We start from the raw sequence: 16,310 nt of genomic DNA, 5'->3' as shown, positions 1-16,310 counted from the left end.
GATGGTTAATTGTGTGTATGGTGGAAGTCATATTGCCCCTTTCAATGTGGGGGATGCCTAAGTGTGTATCTTGTTATCTGTTTTATCCGCGCTTTTCTTGCTTCCCTTATCCAAGCAGTGACCTGAGGATAAACACTGATAATAGGATGAAAGTGCCACCACTTCAGGGACGTTCCTCTTATCCGTGTGAAGGTTCGGATAATAGGAAGAATTATGTACTTCCGGGGGACTACTTCCGGATTATGTCAGCTTGCAGCAAGCTCGTGGAAAGGGTGGATAAGAGAATTCAAATTGCCACCAACTTTATTGTATCCACGCACACGCTTGGTGTTGTTGTTTTCGCTCCGGCAACAGTTTTGGGAGACAGAGCAACATCAGCTGCATCGCAATCAGCACCATCGCTGTCTTCATTGTCGTCATCATGGGGTAACGGAAATTCCGCTGTGTTTTGTGCGCGAGGAAGAAACCCAACACGTACGAGGCAGCCACATTATAAAACTATAAACTAATAAATATATATTTTTTATTTCACCAGGTAAGACCCGCTGAGCTATCTATCTTTTTTTCAGAAGCTATCTGGCCATAAACGATAGCTCAAGAAACTGGCTTTTCACGTGGAAATGTATAGCAGCCAAATAATCTAAACGTATGTTTCTGTTTGTGGAGGGAAAAACCAGAGGACCCGGAGAAAAATCCACACTACCACGGGGAGAGAGACAAGCAAACTCCTAATATACAGATGGCAGGGTCGTGGTGAACCTACGAACTGGTTACCAGGCGAGGTAGTTAACATCTCGCCACTGTGGCACCCCATTCAGTGTGTAGTTTGTGAGTAACCTACTTGATGCACTGCTCTTGTTGTAGGCACCTTGTTTCCCTGCAGGTGGTTGACTCGGTGCACGGTGACTCCCATTTTTGTGCGAGTCACCGACCTCGCCGAGCAGGCCACTGACTTCCTATCCGCCACGCCGCCGGCCAACGGGCGGCACTTTGCTCCACCCTTCTAATCATCCTCTCCTCTTTGATCCAAACCCTGGGCCTCTCTCCAACTGCCGAGTCCACCCCCAGCTTCAGAAACCCCCTCCGTGATGCATTATTAATTTGCCGTTATCTAAATGTCAGCTTTTAAGACACCGGTGCGCCACGTCTTGTTACAGCTTGCCCCAGTGGCCCAAGCGTTAAGGAGTGCATACATTAAACAAATACATATATGAACGCCGCCGTTGTCTCTCTGATTACCATGGAACATGGCACGCATGAAATATGTATGGTGGGGCCCTCGCTGCGTGCTCTTAACAGGGTATGGATGTGGCAGAATCCGAACGCTGTTCCCGCCTGGGAGTCGCCCTGGCAGATGTAGCACCGTCGCTTCCGCTACACAGTGCGTTTTCTTGTCACTCCGTGATGTACGTAGATAACCGTGCTAATTGGAGGTATGGGGGAGGAAGCGTAACAAACTAAACACAAAAATCAGTGCTCAGGAAAGCTCTAGTGGCTTCCTAATATCAGAAGAAAGACCATTCTAGGTGGCCACGGAAACGCATTTGAAAGCGCGTGATGCAGTGACCGTCTTTGTTTGATTGTGGTTCATTTGTGGCAAGTACTTTGTGTGAAATGAGTGCAACCTTTTACTATATTCGTTCGGCAACCAAAAGCCAATACAGTTCAGCGAGCACTGGATGGACATGGCTGGATCTTGCAGTACCCGTCACAACACGTGCCAAAAGCATGATGTAGCATTGTCGTGTCCGCTGCACGGTGCGTTTTTTTATCGCTCCATGATCTTGATGTGATCATGATCTTCAGTCCCACTGCTGGCCTTGGAGACATTCTCTCTCATGACACCGGCTCCGTAACGCCATCGTGATCCATCAGACCCCACTTGCCAGTTGAAGGTTTCTCCCTGACGAAATTAGTGATGGGTGGTGCCCAGCCTGTACTCGAAACTGTCTTTCAAGACCCACATTGGCCACATGGCCAATACGATCAAAACCAAAATTGGATTCCTATATAGAAACAAACGCTGTATTCTACCTCAACTCTATCTGAATATAGTTAATGCTACCATCCTGCGCACATTTGATTGTTGTGACACCATCTACCGCCTACCTTTGTTGTCCTTCCCCACACCTCTTATTAGTACGGTTGGCTACGTGCTGTGCGAAATAAATTCAACAATTACATACATAGCTTGTGAGCCTACCTTAAAATGTCTCACTCCCTTCTACCACTCCGCTCTCCGTTTTGCCATCGTTACAACCTGTACACTAACTCAAATCTGTCCCCCTCCTGGATATCTAGAGAGACCACCACTGTAAGATCTTCTTCCTAAAGGTCCTCATAAACAGATCCGCCGATTATCTGAAGGACCACTTAGTTCCTCTAGCTCCCTGCCATAGCATCAGAAGTGCCTCCTTATTCCTTCTAAAAATAACATTTGCTGGTTTTGTAAAAAGCCTTTCTACTGTTCCACGTGTTTTGGAATACCCTTGCTGCTCATCTACAGCTTATATCCCTCCCCCTCTTTGCTTCCCTCCTTCACCAAAACACAAAGCTTATTTGCAAGTGTACCTCACTTTCCTGGGGCCTCTTGCTGTCATTATAATTGCACTGTGTTTTTTTATGTATGTGTGTTTCGTTTACGACCGTCAGGTAGCTCGTTTGTTAGTTGTGCAATATTTCTTAAGAACCCTGTACGCATCCTCTGCAATGTTGATGTATTTGTCTTTTTTTTTGTTGCTGCTCACACAGCACCATGGATCTCCCTTGTAAAATGTTGTGGGTTTACTTTCCAACACACCAGTGTGCTATACTAGTGTAGTGGGTTAAATCCAGGCACACTGGACTTTGGAGGCAACACTATTTATTATCTAAACACAACGGGTAACTCTTAACATTAACAGGTTAACGACATAGGGTGGTGGTAATCACCGTTCCTAACTTGGCTAACACACGGGGACACTACATCACTGGACCGGAGACCGAGGATCGTAGATGGTGGCTTCATCCCAGACTTGACACAGCAGACCAGCCCAGCTCTCCGTCCACGCCCCGCTTGTCACCACTCCGGCCCAGGCCACGCCCCCTTCCCGATCCCTCAGGAAGGCCCGAGCCCCCAATCACGTGACCCCCCTGGGGCCCCTGGCCCCCCTTTGTCCGGTCACGTGTCCTGTTGGGTTCACGCAAAGTGTCACAGCCTGACACGACCTCGTGACACCCGCCGACAGCCCCCATACCGAGCCAACACAGTAGTGTCGTTCTACTACACTACACTAGTGAAGTACTCTTGAAGACGCGTGGACACCGTAGTAAGGCACACGTATTTATTTACACAATGTCGTACAGCACTGGAGGGATGTATCGGCCCCCTCACCCGTATAACTGGGAATTCACCTCTAGCTAGCCTTCCTAGCCGAGTCCTCCGCTAACGGGCTAGGGGAGGCTGTCTGGCCCGACACTGGTCAGTCGGGCTACGGTACCCGGAATCCCAGAGGACTAACTCTGGTTCCGGAACCACGCCACTGGCTCCAGCCTGCGCTGCCCTTACAAGGGCGGCGTCCCAGGAGGAGTCCAGGGCCTATCTGGCCGATCTTCCTTCTTCCTTTAACTACCCTAAGACTGAGCCCCGAGCTCTCTGGCTCATCCCTTTTTATACCCCCCTAGAGGATCGAAACCCCCCTCACGCCGTCCAGTGCGGACGTCGTTGCGGGCACCACCCCGTGTGCTCACGGAGTCCCCGCCCACTGTGTTTGTTATCCGTTAGCTCCTATGCAAACAGCCCTACACAAACAGCCCCTCTGTAACAGCCCTACATCAGTAAGGAATTGGCATGTTTTGTTTCCGTGACAAACCATACTAATTGGCTGTGTCGGGTAGTGGCGGGTTTAACGACATTTATATTTACACGATCTAACCCAAACCTCTTATGGATAATATTGGGCGCGAAAGCCTACGTGTTAATCGTCAGTAACACTGCCTTGTCGCAGAGACATTGTATGTAATTGCAAAAAAGGTGGTGGGGTTATTTCAGGTCTATAAGGAAGCAAATATGATCTCGAATGCATTCCAAACTTTAAATTGATAAACCAAGTCCATAAAAAATACTAACTTGCTGTACCGTATTGTTAAAGATGCATTATTAACTGTTATCACAAAGCTACGGTAACACGCCAGGAGTAGTGTTAAAAAGAGAATCAATCTCAATGAGCGCCCTCGTGGTTAAATAAATATCCATATATATGTATGTATACTTTGTTGGCTTCGATTTTACAATATAAGTCACATATAGAAAACGAGCTATGTATTTTAAATTAATATACTGCAAATCGACAGCAGAGTGATTTGTTGTTGGCTTTATATTTCACTTAATTCTGAATATGTACAGTATAGTGTCATCCTTTGTTAATCGAATTAAAGTAGTAAACTAATTATAGAACTAATTTGATCCATCGGACCTTTTCTTGATGTTAACACAACCTTAAGTGAAGCGAGAGCGCTAAAATTTTACTTTTAAATGTGTGTGTGTGTGTGCTCGTATGTTCGCATGTGTGTGCGTGTATGAGCGACTGTGTTGTTGTTCTCTGGAGACTCGGGTTCGATTCCCGCTCACGGTCTACACCGATGACGATTTTCTGAACCAGTCCTTGCCTGAGCCTCCCTTAGATCGACTCGTCATCAAATGAGTACCTGGAGCAGTGTGTAAACATTGCCCCTAGGGAGACAAAGGCAGCTGTGTGTGGTGCTGGCCACCCGCCCAATCGTGTGCCGTGCCAGTCTTCATAGGTGCTCACTAACAGCACTTGCTCCTACAGTCTGTTAAGGGTGTACGGATGATCTTTGGGAGTGTTATGGTTCTAGCCCTGCGTTGCAATCCCAGCAACCGGGGCTCGTTTTCTGGCCCCTTGCATCTGCATCGTGGGAAACTTATATCTGAACCCGGAACGGCCAGCCCAAGGTCAACTCGGCCTCAGGCCTTGTTGTGCTCAACATTGGCAAAGGGTGGACACAAACCCGTGCCACGCGATCGCACCGCTGTCTAATGCGTGTGTGCCATACCGACCTTAATAGGTACTCGCTAACAGCACTCTGCTGGCCAGCCCTTAAAGGTAAAGCGAAACTGTGCATAGGATCGGTTTGTCGGAGAGGGTGCGCACGTGTTTTTGGCATACGCGTTGCACAAGACACGTGTGCTCACTCGCACGCGTTCACCCACGCGCGCAAACACGTGTGGGGGGAGAAAAAAAATCCAGACATTCCCAGCTCCGGAATAACCACGTCTGATTTTTCTAATAAACACAATGGCTGCTTTTTCAAACATTTTGCAAACGGACGCTGAAGGGTTTTTATTATCTGCATGCGATGAGTTGGCTATTTCTATATTTTCTTATTAATACCACAGATTACAGTATTTTTATAATGGGTTTTTTAAATGCTTGAAACGAATTTGCCATGCTTTGTGATCGGTCGTAAATGTTGCCATCCTACATGCTAAAGAGTAAGATTATACTAATTTTATCCAGGAAAGGGGAGCCTCTGTGGTGTTATGGTTGGCACACTGGACTTGCAAACCTCACCGGTTCTAATCTCCTGTTCACGCAGGTGTAGATATTGGCAGTTAACGTGTGATCGATCAAAGTGTGGGTACTCCCATGTCCTCCAAGGTATCTGACCAGTATAAAAGAGTAGGCAAAATACATTCTCTATAGAGGGGCTCTCTTAGAGCGTCCTCGAGTGGAGGCCCTTCTGCTAGCAATATTTAATATAATCCAATCTCCTTCGTAATCGTTTTTTTTTTATCTAAAAGTGCGCTCATCAGACAGTGAGCGATTTATCAGAATGCCAACTCACATTTCGCAGTGGACATCGACACAAAACTTTGAATCGTTCACTGCAGACGGTTTGGCCATTTTTATCGTGTCGTTATGAGAATACGTGACCCTCATGAATATGTAAATGTGCGCAAGTCGCCCAGGGGTCAAGGGCCATGGCTGTGCAGCAGATGCCCCACAGCTCTCTCGATGCGGGCACGCGACCAGGACACAGTAATGTACCCGTCAATCGCATGTCTTAATTGCCGCATGCTTGGCAGAGCATGCATGGCAGAGTGGTTCATCTGCGATGACACTGTGTAACAAAAACTAATTTTTGTTCCTGGCTACTAAGTGTTATTTTTAACACTATGAGATCTCTTTTACCAGTGGCAAAATATAGTAGTAGGGTTTTACCCTTTTAAACTGGTACAAAACTGACACCTTTATTCAAGGCATCATATTCTTAGGTTTTTTCGGTAAAGTCACGTAGGTAAAAACATTAAAAAGTTAAATAAAATAAAAATCACGACGTTTCTGAGGCAACACAAGCTTCCGTCTTCAGGTGGTACCGTCACAGCCACGACAGCTGTATCAAGTAAATGAGAGATTGCAGGAGCTACCACTCCGTTTATATAATGGTTGGAGAAGGTGGTGGGGCAAGGGCCGCATACTTATTATTAATATGGTAAGGTGAGGCTTAAGACTAAGAATAGACTGCATAACAAAGGCTGAGCCTTTGTTATGGAGAGGTGCGGTTTGTGACTCAACCTGTGACAGGGAGACCACCACTAAACCTGGTAAAACTGTAATGGTTGTCTGTCAAATAAGATTGGCAAATAAGTGTAGTTAAATCTTTTTTGCATGGTTAATCACATCTTTCCAATGATTACTCAGTTTGTAACCGTCATCACGGTTGAAATTATGTCTGTGTTTGTATATTTGTATGGCTTCGTGTACAAACCTTTGATGGTAGCCAGGAGGTTTGCAGAGAACCTTGGTCTCGGAAAATACAATTTCATGAGAGCCCACCGAGTTGTAGCAATGATCGGCAACGGCCGAAGAATCAGTTCTGCCGTGTTTCAGATCTGACTTGTGCTCGCGGACACGATCAGAAACATGACGTTTCGTTTCTCCAATGTAGCAATCACCACAAATGCAACTCAATTTGTAGACTCCAGGATACTGTAAGTCAGGAACGACATCCTTCACAGATGGAATCAAATCACTACACTTTGTGTTTGAGTTGTACTCCTTCTGGTGTCATCTGGTCCAACACCAATGGGGACTAGGCTCTAAAGAAAGCCATCTCGGGTGTGGACCAATCAACTTCAAGGACAGTGCATTTTATTATCATTATCAGAGTTGCTTCTTTTTGTTTGCTTTTTTGACTACTTGAGTTGTGGTTATTGCAAACATGATGCCTTGAATAAAGGTGTCAGTTTTGTACCAGTTTAAAAGGGTAAAAACCTACTACTATATTTTGCCACTGGTAAAAGAGATCTCATAGTGCAAATGCTTACTCTGAGCTCTCAATACTCTGATATTGCACTGTGTTTGAGTTGTACGCCTTTTGGTGTCATCTGGTCCAACACCAATGGGGACTAGGCTCTAAAGAAAGCCGTCTCGGGTGTGGACCAATCAACTTCAAGGACAGTGCATATTATTTTCATTATCAGAGTTGCTTCTTTTTGTTTGCTTTTTTGACTACTTGTGTTGTGGTTATTGCAAACATGATGCCTTGAATAAAGGTGTCAGTTTTGTACCAGTTTAAAAGGGTAAAAACCTACTACTACTGTTATTTTTAATTGCTTATGCCTTAAAAGTACACAGATAATGGCTATTATTTCCCACAAACTTTGCTTTTGTGACCAAGACAGTGATATTTTGATATTTAATTATTTTCAATGAGAAACGTATGCATTTGTGTCTTTAGTTCACATAAAGTCCTGGTCACAAAAGCAAAGTTTGTGGGGAATAATAGCCATTTTCTATACTTTTTAGGCATAAGCAATTAAAAAATAACACTTAGTACCCAGGGACAAAAATCGTGTTACATAGTGTTATCGTTTGCCCTGGAAGTCGGAGGGCTACGGTTCATACCCTGCTGCGTGCACACTTGCCGTGGACCCAGTGCCCTCGCCTGGCTGTTATGTATGGATTTTATTCATCTTGTCATATTGGATTTGCTTTTTTGTTTAGAAAATTCCATAAAAAGCTGTAAATGCATTCATTGAATTACACTGTAATGAAAGCGGTTTAATCGCGTTAACCGATGCCACACGGTGGGGTGCGCGAGCGGGTGGAGTGGTGCATGAGCGGGTCATGGAGGTCGTGTGTTGTGTATGCGGGAGCTGTAGGATCTAGTAGGGGAAAGAAAGTAATAGCGCACAGTGTGGTAACATCAGGGGCTATGATGACCTTTTCAGCTTGGCTTGAACATTACATTTTTTCTAGATCAGATGTAGGTCTTAAATTAATATTTTTTTCATAATTCCAATTTGTTCAACATTATCTTCCAAGCACATGCTTTCCTATACACAGTTGCTTAATGGTGGAAAAAAAGAAAATGCAATTACCAATCTCCGTTCCCGTAACCTAATTTCACCCGTGACTGTTGGGAATTGGAAATGAGCTAGAAATTCTCCAATGGCAACCTTTAATTATGATCAGATATTTCAAATGTTACTGCTGACAATATATTCCCATGAAAGCAGCCTGAAATTGGCTGAAATAAGCCTCGTGGCTCAATCGGCAATCCGTGCTCTGACACAGCCCTTATGACTTACCACTTCAACCTATCAAAATGTTGTGTTGGGATATTTAAGTCCTCTTTCACTCCACCGGCATCTCCCATTACTTGGGAGGCAGGGTTCGGCGCAGTGATAACATTTGTGGCTCCACAGCAAGAAAGGGTCTGGTTTTGATTCCTGACTCGGGTGTCTTTCTCTGTGTGTGGAGCTTGTAAGTTCTCCCCTGTCATTCCACATGGGTTTAATCTGGGCTCTCTGATTTCCTCCTATAGCTCAAACATAAACATAGAATGTAACTAGCAGTGGCAGAACATTCCAACAATAAAATCTGCTGACAATGTTCTAACATTCGTCAAATCGGATTACACAAAGCAACATTGTCTCGATCTGCAAACACATGCCAGGACTCTGCTGGAAAAAAGTCTTAAGGTTCGGTGAGGCTTTTTTGAGGAGGCAAGCATTATTTTCCGTACTGTATTTTATTTCGATTGGTTGTTATGGTTATGGGCTCTTTCAGCCACAAGGCCACCTCGACAATGAATAGATGTTTGGCCTGCCGATGGGGTAATGTGAGACATGCCCTGCTTGTTGGGATATGGTCATGTGGATTAACCAGCCCATGGCGCGCCCTGTGGATAGTTAATCCTGCAACGCAACTGCTTTGCAGCGAAGGTCGTGAAGGAGGGGAGGCTTGGGGCAGCACCAGGCCCAAGATTTGTTCCATCGATTAATTGCAGCACTACAAAACGCTACTAAAAATAAACCTTTAATTTCTATAAATGAAAACTAGGCTTGCTTCCTTACAGTTAATTTACTCTTGAAAATGGAAACATTGCAGTTACATGGAAAGCAGAAGCAGTGAGCGTTAATTTTGTCCGACAAGTGAAGTTTTGTCAGGCAAATGAAGAAGGATCACAACGTGCTTACCAGACGTTTTTATAAATGGCTGACCTTTAAACTGTTCTGCCTCCGAGTGCTTGTCACAACCCACACAGCTCCCTTGCTCTATTTACGATGGTAATAATAAAGGTTTCAAAATGTCCTTCATTTGTCCAGGAAACCATGAACAGAATTGCTGGACTCTATTCATGTTTGTGGACGATTATTTATTTTTTCATCATTCGTGATGCAACTGGAGTGCACGATAGAGTAAGCAAACTAGGTTTATGTGAGGGGATTATGTTTTAGCATCCAGACACACACACAGATCAGCAACCTGCTGTGTGTACTGCCATCCACTGCCCACCTCATAACCCTATCATATGGTATTCATGTAGTATTTGAGCATTTTGGCAGTACACCGGTGTGCGGTATATACAAAACATCACAAGAGTTACTTATTTTCCCACGATTAGCAGCCCCTGTCAGAAAATCTTGCTAGGTGCGTCAAAATCAGTTCTTGTGATGTCACAACAGTCAGAATTTGAATGTTATGAGCAGCTGAACTCGAAGCTTCACCGTCTGTTGCCTTATAGCACCCAGTCTGATGACGATTGGCTGCTCTGTGTTCTAAGGGCAGATTTGACTCGTGCCTTGGTCGGACGGTTCCTCTATTTCCGGAAAAATGTATTGGCAGACGGTGGCATCAAAAGATTATGACTCATGTCACACATTCGAATGGGAAAAGAGCTGCTGAATCTAAGGGAACTTCTGATGGCGAGTCAGCAGGTCACTCAAGGACAACAGCGACATTGTCAGACTGTTTGATGAGGACCCCGGTGTGTTATGCTGCACCGGTGTGCTGCCAATACGTCCATTTATAAATGGCAGTTGAGGGGCATGGGCCCGAAGGCCCAACAACACAAAAGCCGTCCGCAACGTCGCTTTCGGAGTTGTAGTGGATAGGGGTCGACACGCTCGACACGTTGAATTGAACACAAACTTGGGAAGAGGGGTGGCAATGCGAAGGGAAGAAGTAGAAAGAGAAACATTTTGACCTGCAGTGTGGCAGTGGTGGTGGTTAAGCACAGCCTGGTGGATGAGACAAAAGAGTCGATGTCTGTTAGACCTCAACATGGGTGGTCGAATGTGGTGATCTGCACGTGGTAGGATGGACAAAGTATGTTTGAATGCAAACCAAGTATTTAATCGGTAAATATTGAACCACTCATTGGCTTAACATTGAAACTTTATGGGTACTAATGGTTTTGTTATATTTTTTTAAGTTTATTAATTCCATGTAATATATTCTCTCACACTTTAATTCCTCAAAATTCAACCAACTCTTGTCATTGTTATATAACCTTGTGACAATCATCGTTGTTGCAGTCAGACCACATTTGTCAGTGGTTGCTCATTTTTGCTAGAGCAGAAACCAGCACACACACAGAAAAAAGGATCCCACGTATAGCCTTAACACACTTGAGGCAAGTGCTGTTAGTGAACACCTATGAAGGTTCGCTTTGGCCAACACCATGCCTGGCCGCCTTTTGTCTCCATAAGTGGCGATGTTTATACACAGCACTTGGTACTCATTTGAGGCTGATTCAACCTAGGGGAGGCCCAGGACCAATTCAGATAATCATCACTGGTGTTGGCCATGAGCGGGAATCGGAGACACACACACACAGGACAGACAGAAGCACAAGCGTGCACACAGATGTGGCGCACCCTCTACGAACTTGCTCAGGGAGTTGGACATTGTCGTTGGGAGCGCCGGTCGCGTGTCCCACGTGGCTTGTGCTCTAAGGCGTGCGGCTGCTGAAAGGTCAGGCGGGAGCGGCTGCTGTCAGGGCCACGGTGTCGGCTTCCGTTAGGAGCTGACATCGATTGAGCAGGAGCCCACTGTTGTGCAGCATTCACAGCCCCACGCGGAAATTCGCTTGGCATTTCGCATCAGTTGTGGGAAAGGTTACATCGGCATGTTGTTTCACCGTTTGGTTCCTCTTCCCAGCATCCCTTTTAAAATATTACGGGGGGTGGGGGGGGGGGGTGAAACTTTAACATCGATAAGTCAAACCGTTTTCATAATAGTGATGAAATACTTGTTTCATTTTGTAGTTTATTTCCGGCACGCAGTTTCAACTGAACACCTTGTTTTTTTAATTGTGTTGCTTCTTGTCGTTTGTCCACAATGTCAGGTTTGCGCCCATCCATCCTGCCGAGGTGAATTCGCACGAGCGACAGGGGTCACATGACTACACGGACACCTCCAGACGACACAAGGAGGTGGCCTCGGTCCAGACGAAGCCTTCTGGAGGTAACAAAAGGCGTTCCGGTTTCCAGCGCAATGAGTTTCGCGAGACGCTCGGGTGTTCGTTGCCGCCGAGCGATGACGGCGGCGATGGTTCTGCCAGGTAGGGTGCCTGTCGGGCGAGGTGGCATCGTGATTCCCACGTAGTATGGAACGACGATGCATTGATTGATCAATCGACCCATGATACCACTTCTAGCGTTTATACCACACGCATTGCCATACGAGTGAGAATTATTTACTAATTGCAGGCAGTTTCCAGTTTATGACGGTCCAATTTTACAATGATCCACATTTACCACATTTATATATTGCCACCATAGATCGATTTACGATGCAGAAAATAGATTTACGACGCATATTTTGACATGACTAAGAACACATTTGAACAGTCGGTGTGGTTTCCGATGTGACTTGGTGTGGAACTTTTGTTTTTCTCAAGTGTTTTTGTGTATTTTTACCTCTTAAACCCTATTAAATATGGTTGATAAAAAGAAAAACACACCGGCAGGTGATGTTTCTACTGTTTCTACTGTCTATGGGGCTCCAATTTACGACAGGGTTTCCAGGAACACCTTGTGCCATAAAAGCGGGGACTGCCTGTAGTTACGATTCAGGAAGAAGCCCAGCACTTTGAGCGAAAAGTCAAACATGCCGATCCAACTGGCGCCACATATCGCAGAACTGTGCAGTGGAACTGCGAAGCCCTGTGTGGGGGTGTAAACGATGAATGGTTATTTTGCCCCCCCCCCCCCCTTCACCATTGCAGTCGACGTGATGTGGGCGAGCGGCATGGGCAGCCGTGGACCCGGCCAGTCGATGCGGCCGGTGCGCCGGGAAGTTGCGCCGGCGGCCGACTCGCCTAGCCGGCAGACGCAGGTACGAGGCAGCAATAGCGCCGGTGGCCTGGCTCGGGGACACTGGCAGCATTGTGGGTACACTGGGCAGCACCAGGGCAGCAAGTGTGCGCAGGAAAGCAGATGCACAGGGAATTGTTGTAATGTTCGTTTTAATAGATTTATTTGGTGTGTTTGCAGACAGATATATTTATTCTTCAAATGAATGTTTTTATTAATTGTTTATTAAAATATTTCACCTGGAAATCCGTTGATGGAACATCTCGTTTGCGAGGGTGTTCATCGAGGGTGTCCATTAAATGTGTTTGTCGAATGGACACACTCAAATGGTGCTTGAACACTTTCAACCTTGTTCAGAAGGCACGAAAAATTAATCAAACGCCGAATCACGATCCACCAATCACAAGCGTTCACCGATATCGTGGAGACTGTGAATCGTCACGCAAGCCTCTTGCGGGCGGCGCGCAGTGAGAGCAGCATCGCTGTTTGTCACCCCACAGGGAACGGACTCGTACTACTCCAGCCCCTCGAGCAGCAACACGCTGTCGAGCACTGCGTCGAGCCGGCACAGCGACGAGCGCTGGTACGGATCGGGCGACCCCCTGGAGCCCGAGGGCGGTGGCGGTGTCGGGGGCGGCGGCACCGGCACCGGCGGCAGTGGCGGCAGTGGCGGCAGTGGCGGCAGTGGCGGCGGCGCTACCGTGGGTGGCGGAGCGACCGGCGTGGGTCCTGGCCAGGGCCGATCGGGCCACCGTGGCTTTCCACAACACCACCACACCCCGGGCGCATCCACGGACAGCGGCATTGACTTGCCGCCGCCGACATCGTCGCGACCCGGCACCGTGTCGTCTGGAGGCGGGGCGTCATACGCCAGCCCCGCGGGGCGGCCCACACCTACCTCGCAGAGGGGGCCGGCGGGAGACGGCGGTGGCGGCAAAGTGTGGGCTGTCGTTACAGAGGGAGGGCCCCCGTGCATCCGGGAAGTGACTCCAGAGGGGACGAGTGTCACCGAGCTGGACTGGGACATGCAGCACCGCGCCGCTGATTGGCCGTGAGTTTTTAGTTTTATTTCGGTGTCTGTTTCCGCAGTACTCTGCTGATTTGTTTGATTAGCAATTCCCTAATGGCACGGGAACCGTAGTGCGCAGAGAGCTTTGGGAACAGGCGGAATGGCCGTGAGGTTTGATGTTTTTTTACAATGGAAGTGAGACAAGATAAAAAAAAGTCATGAAATCTTTTTTGTTTGTTAAAAACATAGCTAGTGGATGTGCAGTGCTATGGCGAGTCATAATGACCATGTCCGAGCAAGGAGATAGCACTGATGACAGTCTGGGATTGAATGCTGTGTTATGTGGGTTCTCGTGTACAGCGAGTTTGTGGTATGAATCTGGTCATCAAGATCTGCATGACAAAGTCATCCTCATATGAAGTTCTTTTTGATCTTGATTTGAAGCTTTCGCGACTGCAGGAATCCATACTGTTTGGCCAGGGCCAATCGGGCCTGCTTCAGCAGTTTTCTTGCTGTGGTTGTCTCGCCTGATGACGATTGCTTGTGTTGCGATCGAAACGTTGTGATCTATTATTTTTTTTACCTACGTGACTTTACCGAAAGAACCAAAGAGTACAAGTTATTTTTGCCTTTATTTTGACAATTCAAATACCGAGTGCTAACATTTAGATTGTCAAGTGAAGAATACATTGTGTAGAATGAGAAAAGCTTGTAGATTACAATGTCTCATGAAGCCATCATTTACACTGGAAAATAGGCAGTGATAGCCACCTGTGCCATGGGGGCTCTGCACTGGCTTGGCTCCGGGTGTAGCAGTGGAAAAAGGGGTGCAATAGTCACGCATTTTAAAATATTAAAGCTTTTATTAAACAAAGCACGAGCTTGATACAGCCAGTTGCGCAATCTAGTTTGAGGGTATCTCGCCGCAAGAAGTGATCCTGTCGCAAATGAGCTGTGTGCCGGATTAGGGGGGCAGGGTCCACTGCCTCTGTCGTCCGCCTCTAATTCTTCATTTCGCCATCATCCCCAATGTGTCCCCTGTGCAGGCCATCCACCGTCGCCCACAACCACAGCAAGAGTTCGTCGTCTGACAGCTCCCGCTCCACACTGGTGGCGCCCGCACAGCAGCCACCGGCGCCGTCAGGTAGCACAAAGGTCCCCACGTCCCGCAAGGCTTCGCCGGGGCAGCACCAGACCTCGAGGTTGCCCAGCGACAAGGACGGGCAACGGTGAGCAACGTCGCCAACCGCTGATTCTCTCCCGCTCTTTGAATCCGTTTGTGCACTTGCGTATCTCGCGGGCTGTGTTTCTGTCTTGGTCCCCGTATACGTGCGCCTATGTTCCGACTCTCCCTTCAAATTTCTCTGTCCCATGTATCTTTGTCGCACCGTTTAATTGTGGTGTTCCCCGCATTGCGTCATTTTGCATTCTAACCCTCTCTGTGTATGTGTCTGTCCGTTCCCGCCCGTGCGTCTCATCTCCCCTCCCACCCCCCTAACCCATCCGCCAAGGAGGTTGCAGTGCGAGGCGGGGGCTCTGAGTAAGACACGGCTGCGTGCGTCCGTGCGTGACCTGAGGTCGCCGAAGCGCGCCCCGGCACAGTCCAAGGTGGTGGAGGATCTGCTGAAGCTCATCGCCCCCGAGAGCCCCGCGCCCTCGCCCTGCCCAGAAAAAGAGCGACGGGTGAGGATCGGCTGGACCCCCCCGTGAGGATGGGGTGCACACGCCACTGCCATCATCATCAACAGCGTTGTGATACATATCGTCATCATAATCGCCATAGCTACCGCTACATTTGCCATCGTTTTATTGAATGTAATCATCACTACTACCACCGTCATCACCATGACCACCATTGTAATCTCTTTCATCAATACCAAAACTTAAACATCACCAACAACATCATCATCACCCTCACCATCCCTACTGTCACAACTCAACCTCGCCCATCTCCGAATCTACCGATCCACCGCTAAGCTAATATCACCACCACCGTCCGTCACAATGAACTCAACCTCCTCCGTGTTACCGTCCCCGCCCTCCCCCTTCGCGCAGCTGTCCCTGCCACGCAGCCCGCTGACTCCCCCGCTGGGACGCCCATTGCATCGCACGCTGTCGGACGAGAGCATCTGCAGCGGGCGGCGCAACCCGACGCTGGCCGGCGCCCGCGAGTACGGCGGTGTTGAGTTGAGCGCGTCGAGCGAGGGCTTCTACCTCCACCACCAGCACCACAGTGGCGGGTCACTCACACCGCCAACAGCACCACAGCGACGCTCCATGCCGCCGCTCACGCTCGACAGCCCCCAGAGGATGGGTGAGGGCGTGCACGCGTGTGAGCGCGTGCGTGTGTGTGTGATTGAGATTGAAAGTGTGTGTGTGTGATTGAGATTGAAAGTGTGTGTGTGTGTGAAGGTAGGTGCTATATGTATCTCGGTGTTTATTAGTGTGCGTTAATATCGCTTTTCTTGATCGTTTTTTTTATTGTTTAACGTTTTTCTCGGCGGTTTGTTTTAGCGTGCTTTTTTTCGACAGCGTGCATGTCCAACACCTGTATGATTAGTGTCTGTGTATTATCTGTGTCCTCGTGTCTTGTGTGTTTGTGTATCTGTGTGCGTGTGTTCTTGTCTGTTTATAAATAGCGTGGTGTACTGTAGCGTGGGGTGTACTGTAGCGTTGTGTACTGTAGAGCTG

At 47.6% G+C, this 16,310-nt stretch overlaps 1 protein-coding gene across 10 annotated transcripts in view; it reads left to right on the top strand.

Moving 5' to 3' along the window:
* LOC133352734 (signal-induced proliferation-associated 1-like protein 1) overlaps positions 1-16,310 on the top strand; it is a 159,003-nt gene that overhangs the window by 126,923 nt on the left and 15,770 nt on the right. For 9 of the 10 annotated variants that reach the window (XM_061568573.1, XM_061568564.1, XM_061568567.1 and 6 more), the window contains 6 exons: positions 11,641-11,759; positions 12,523-12,632; positions 13,111-13,661; positions 14,666-14,848; positions 15,131-15,302; positions 15,675-15,933. In XM_061568573.1, coding sequence (XP_061424557.1) covers positions 11,641-11,759; positions 12,523-12,632; positions 13,111-13,661; positions 14,666-14,848; positions 15,131-15,302; positions 15,675-15,933 — 1,394 coding nt within the window. The remainder of the gene's footprint in view (positions 1-11,640; positions 11,760-12,522; positions 12,633-13,110; positions 13,662-14,665; positions 14,849-15,130; positions 15,303-15,674; positions 15,934-16,310) is intronic. The other variant, XM_061568570.1, reaches the window with a different exon arrangement.

This window comes from Lethenteron reissneri, chromosome 41 (genome assembly GCF_015708825.2).
Source record: "Lethenteron reissneri isolate LAM-NWPU_2019-01 chromosome 41, ASM1570882v1, whole genome shotgun sequence".
NCBI classification, from domain to species: Eukaryota; Metazoa; Chordata; class Hyperoartia; order Petromyzontiformes; family Petromyzontidae; genus Lethenteron; species Lethenteron reissneri.
The sequence above is the reverse complement of the archived record's forward strand: the minus strand, read 5'-3'. Positions and strand labels throughout refer to the sequence as shown.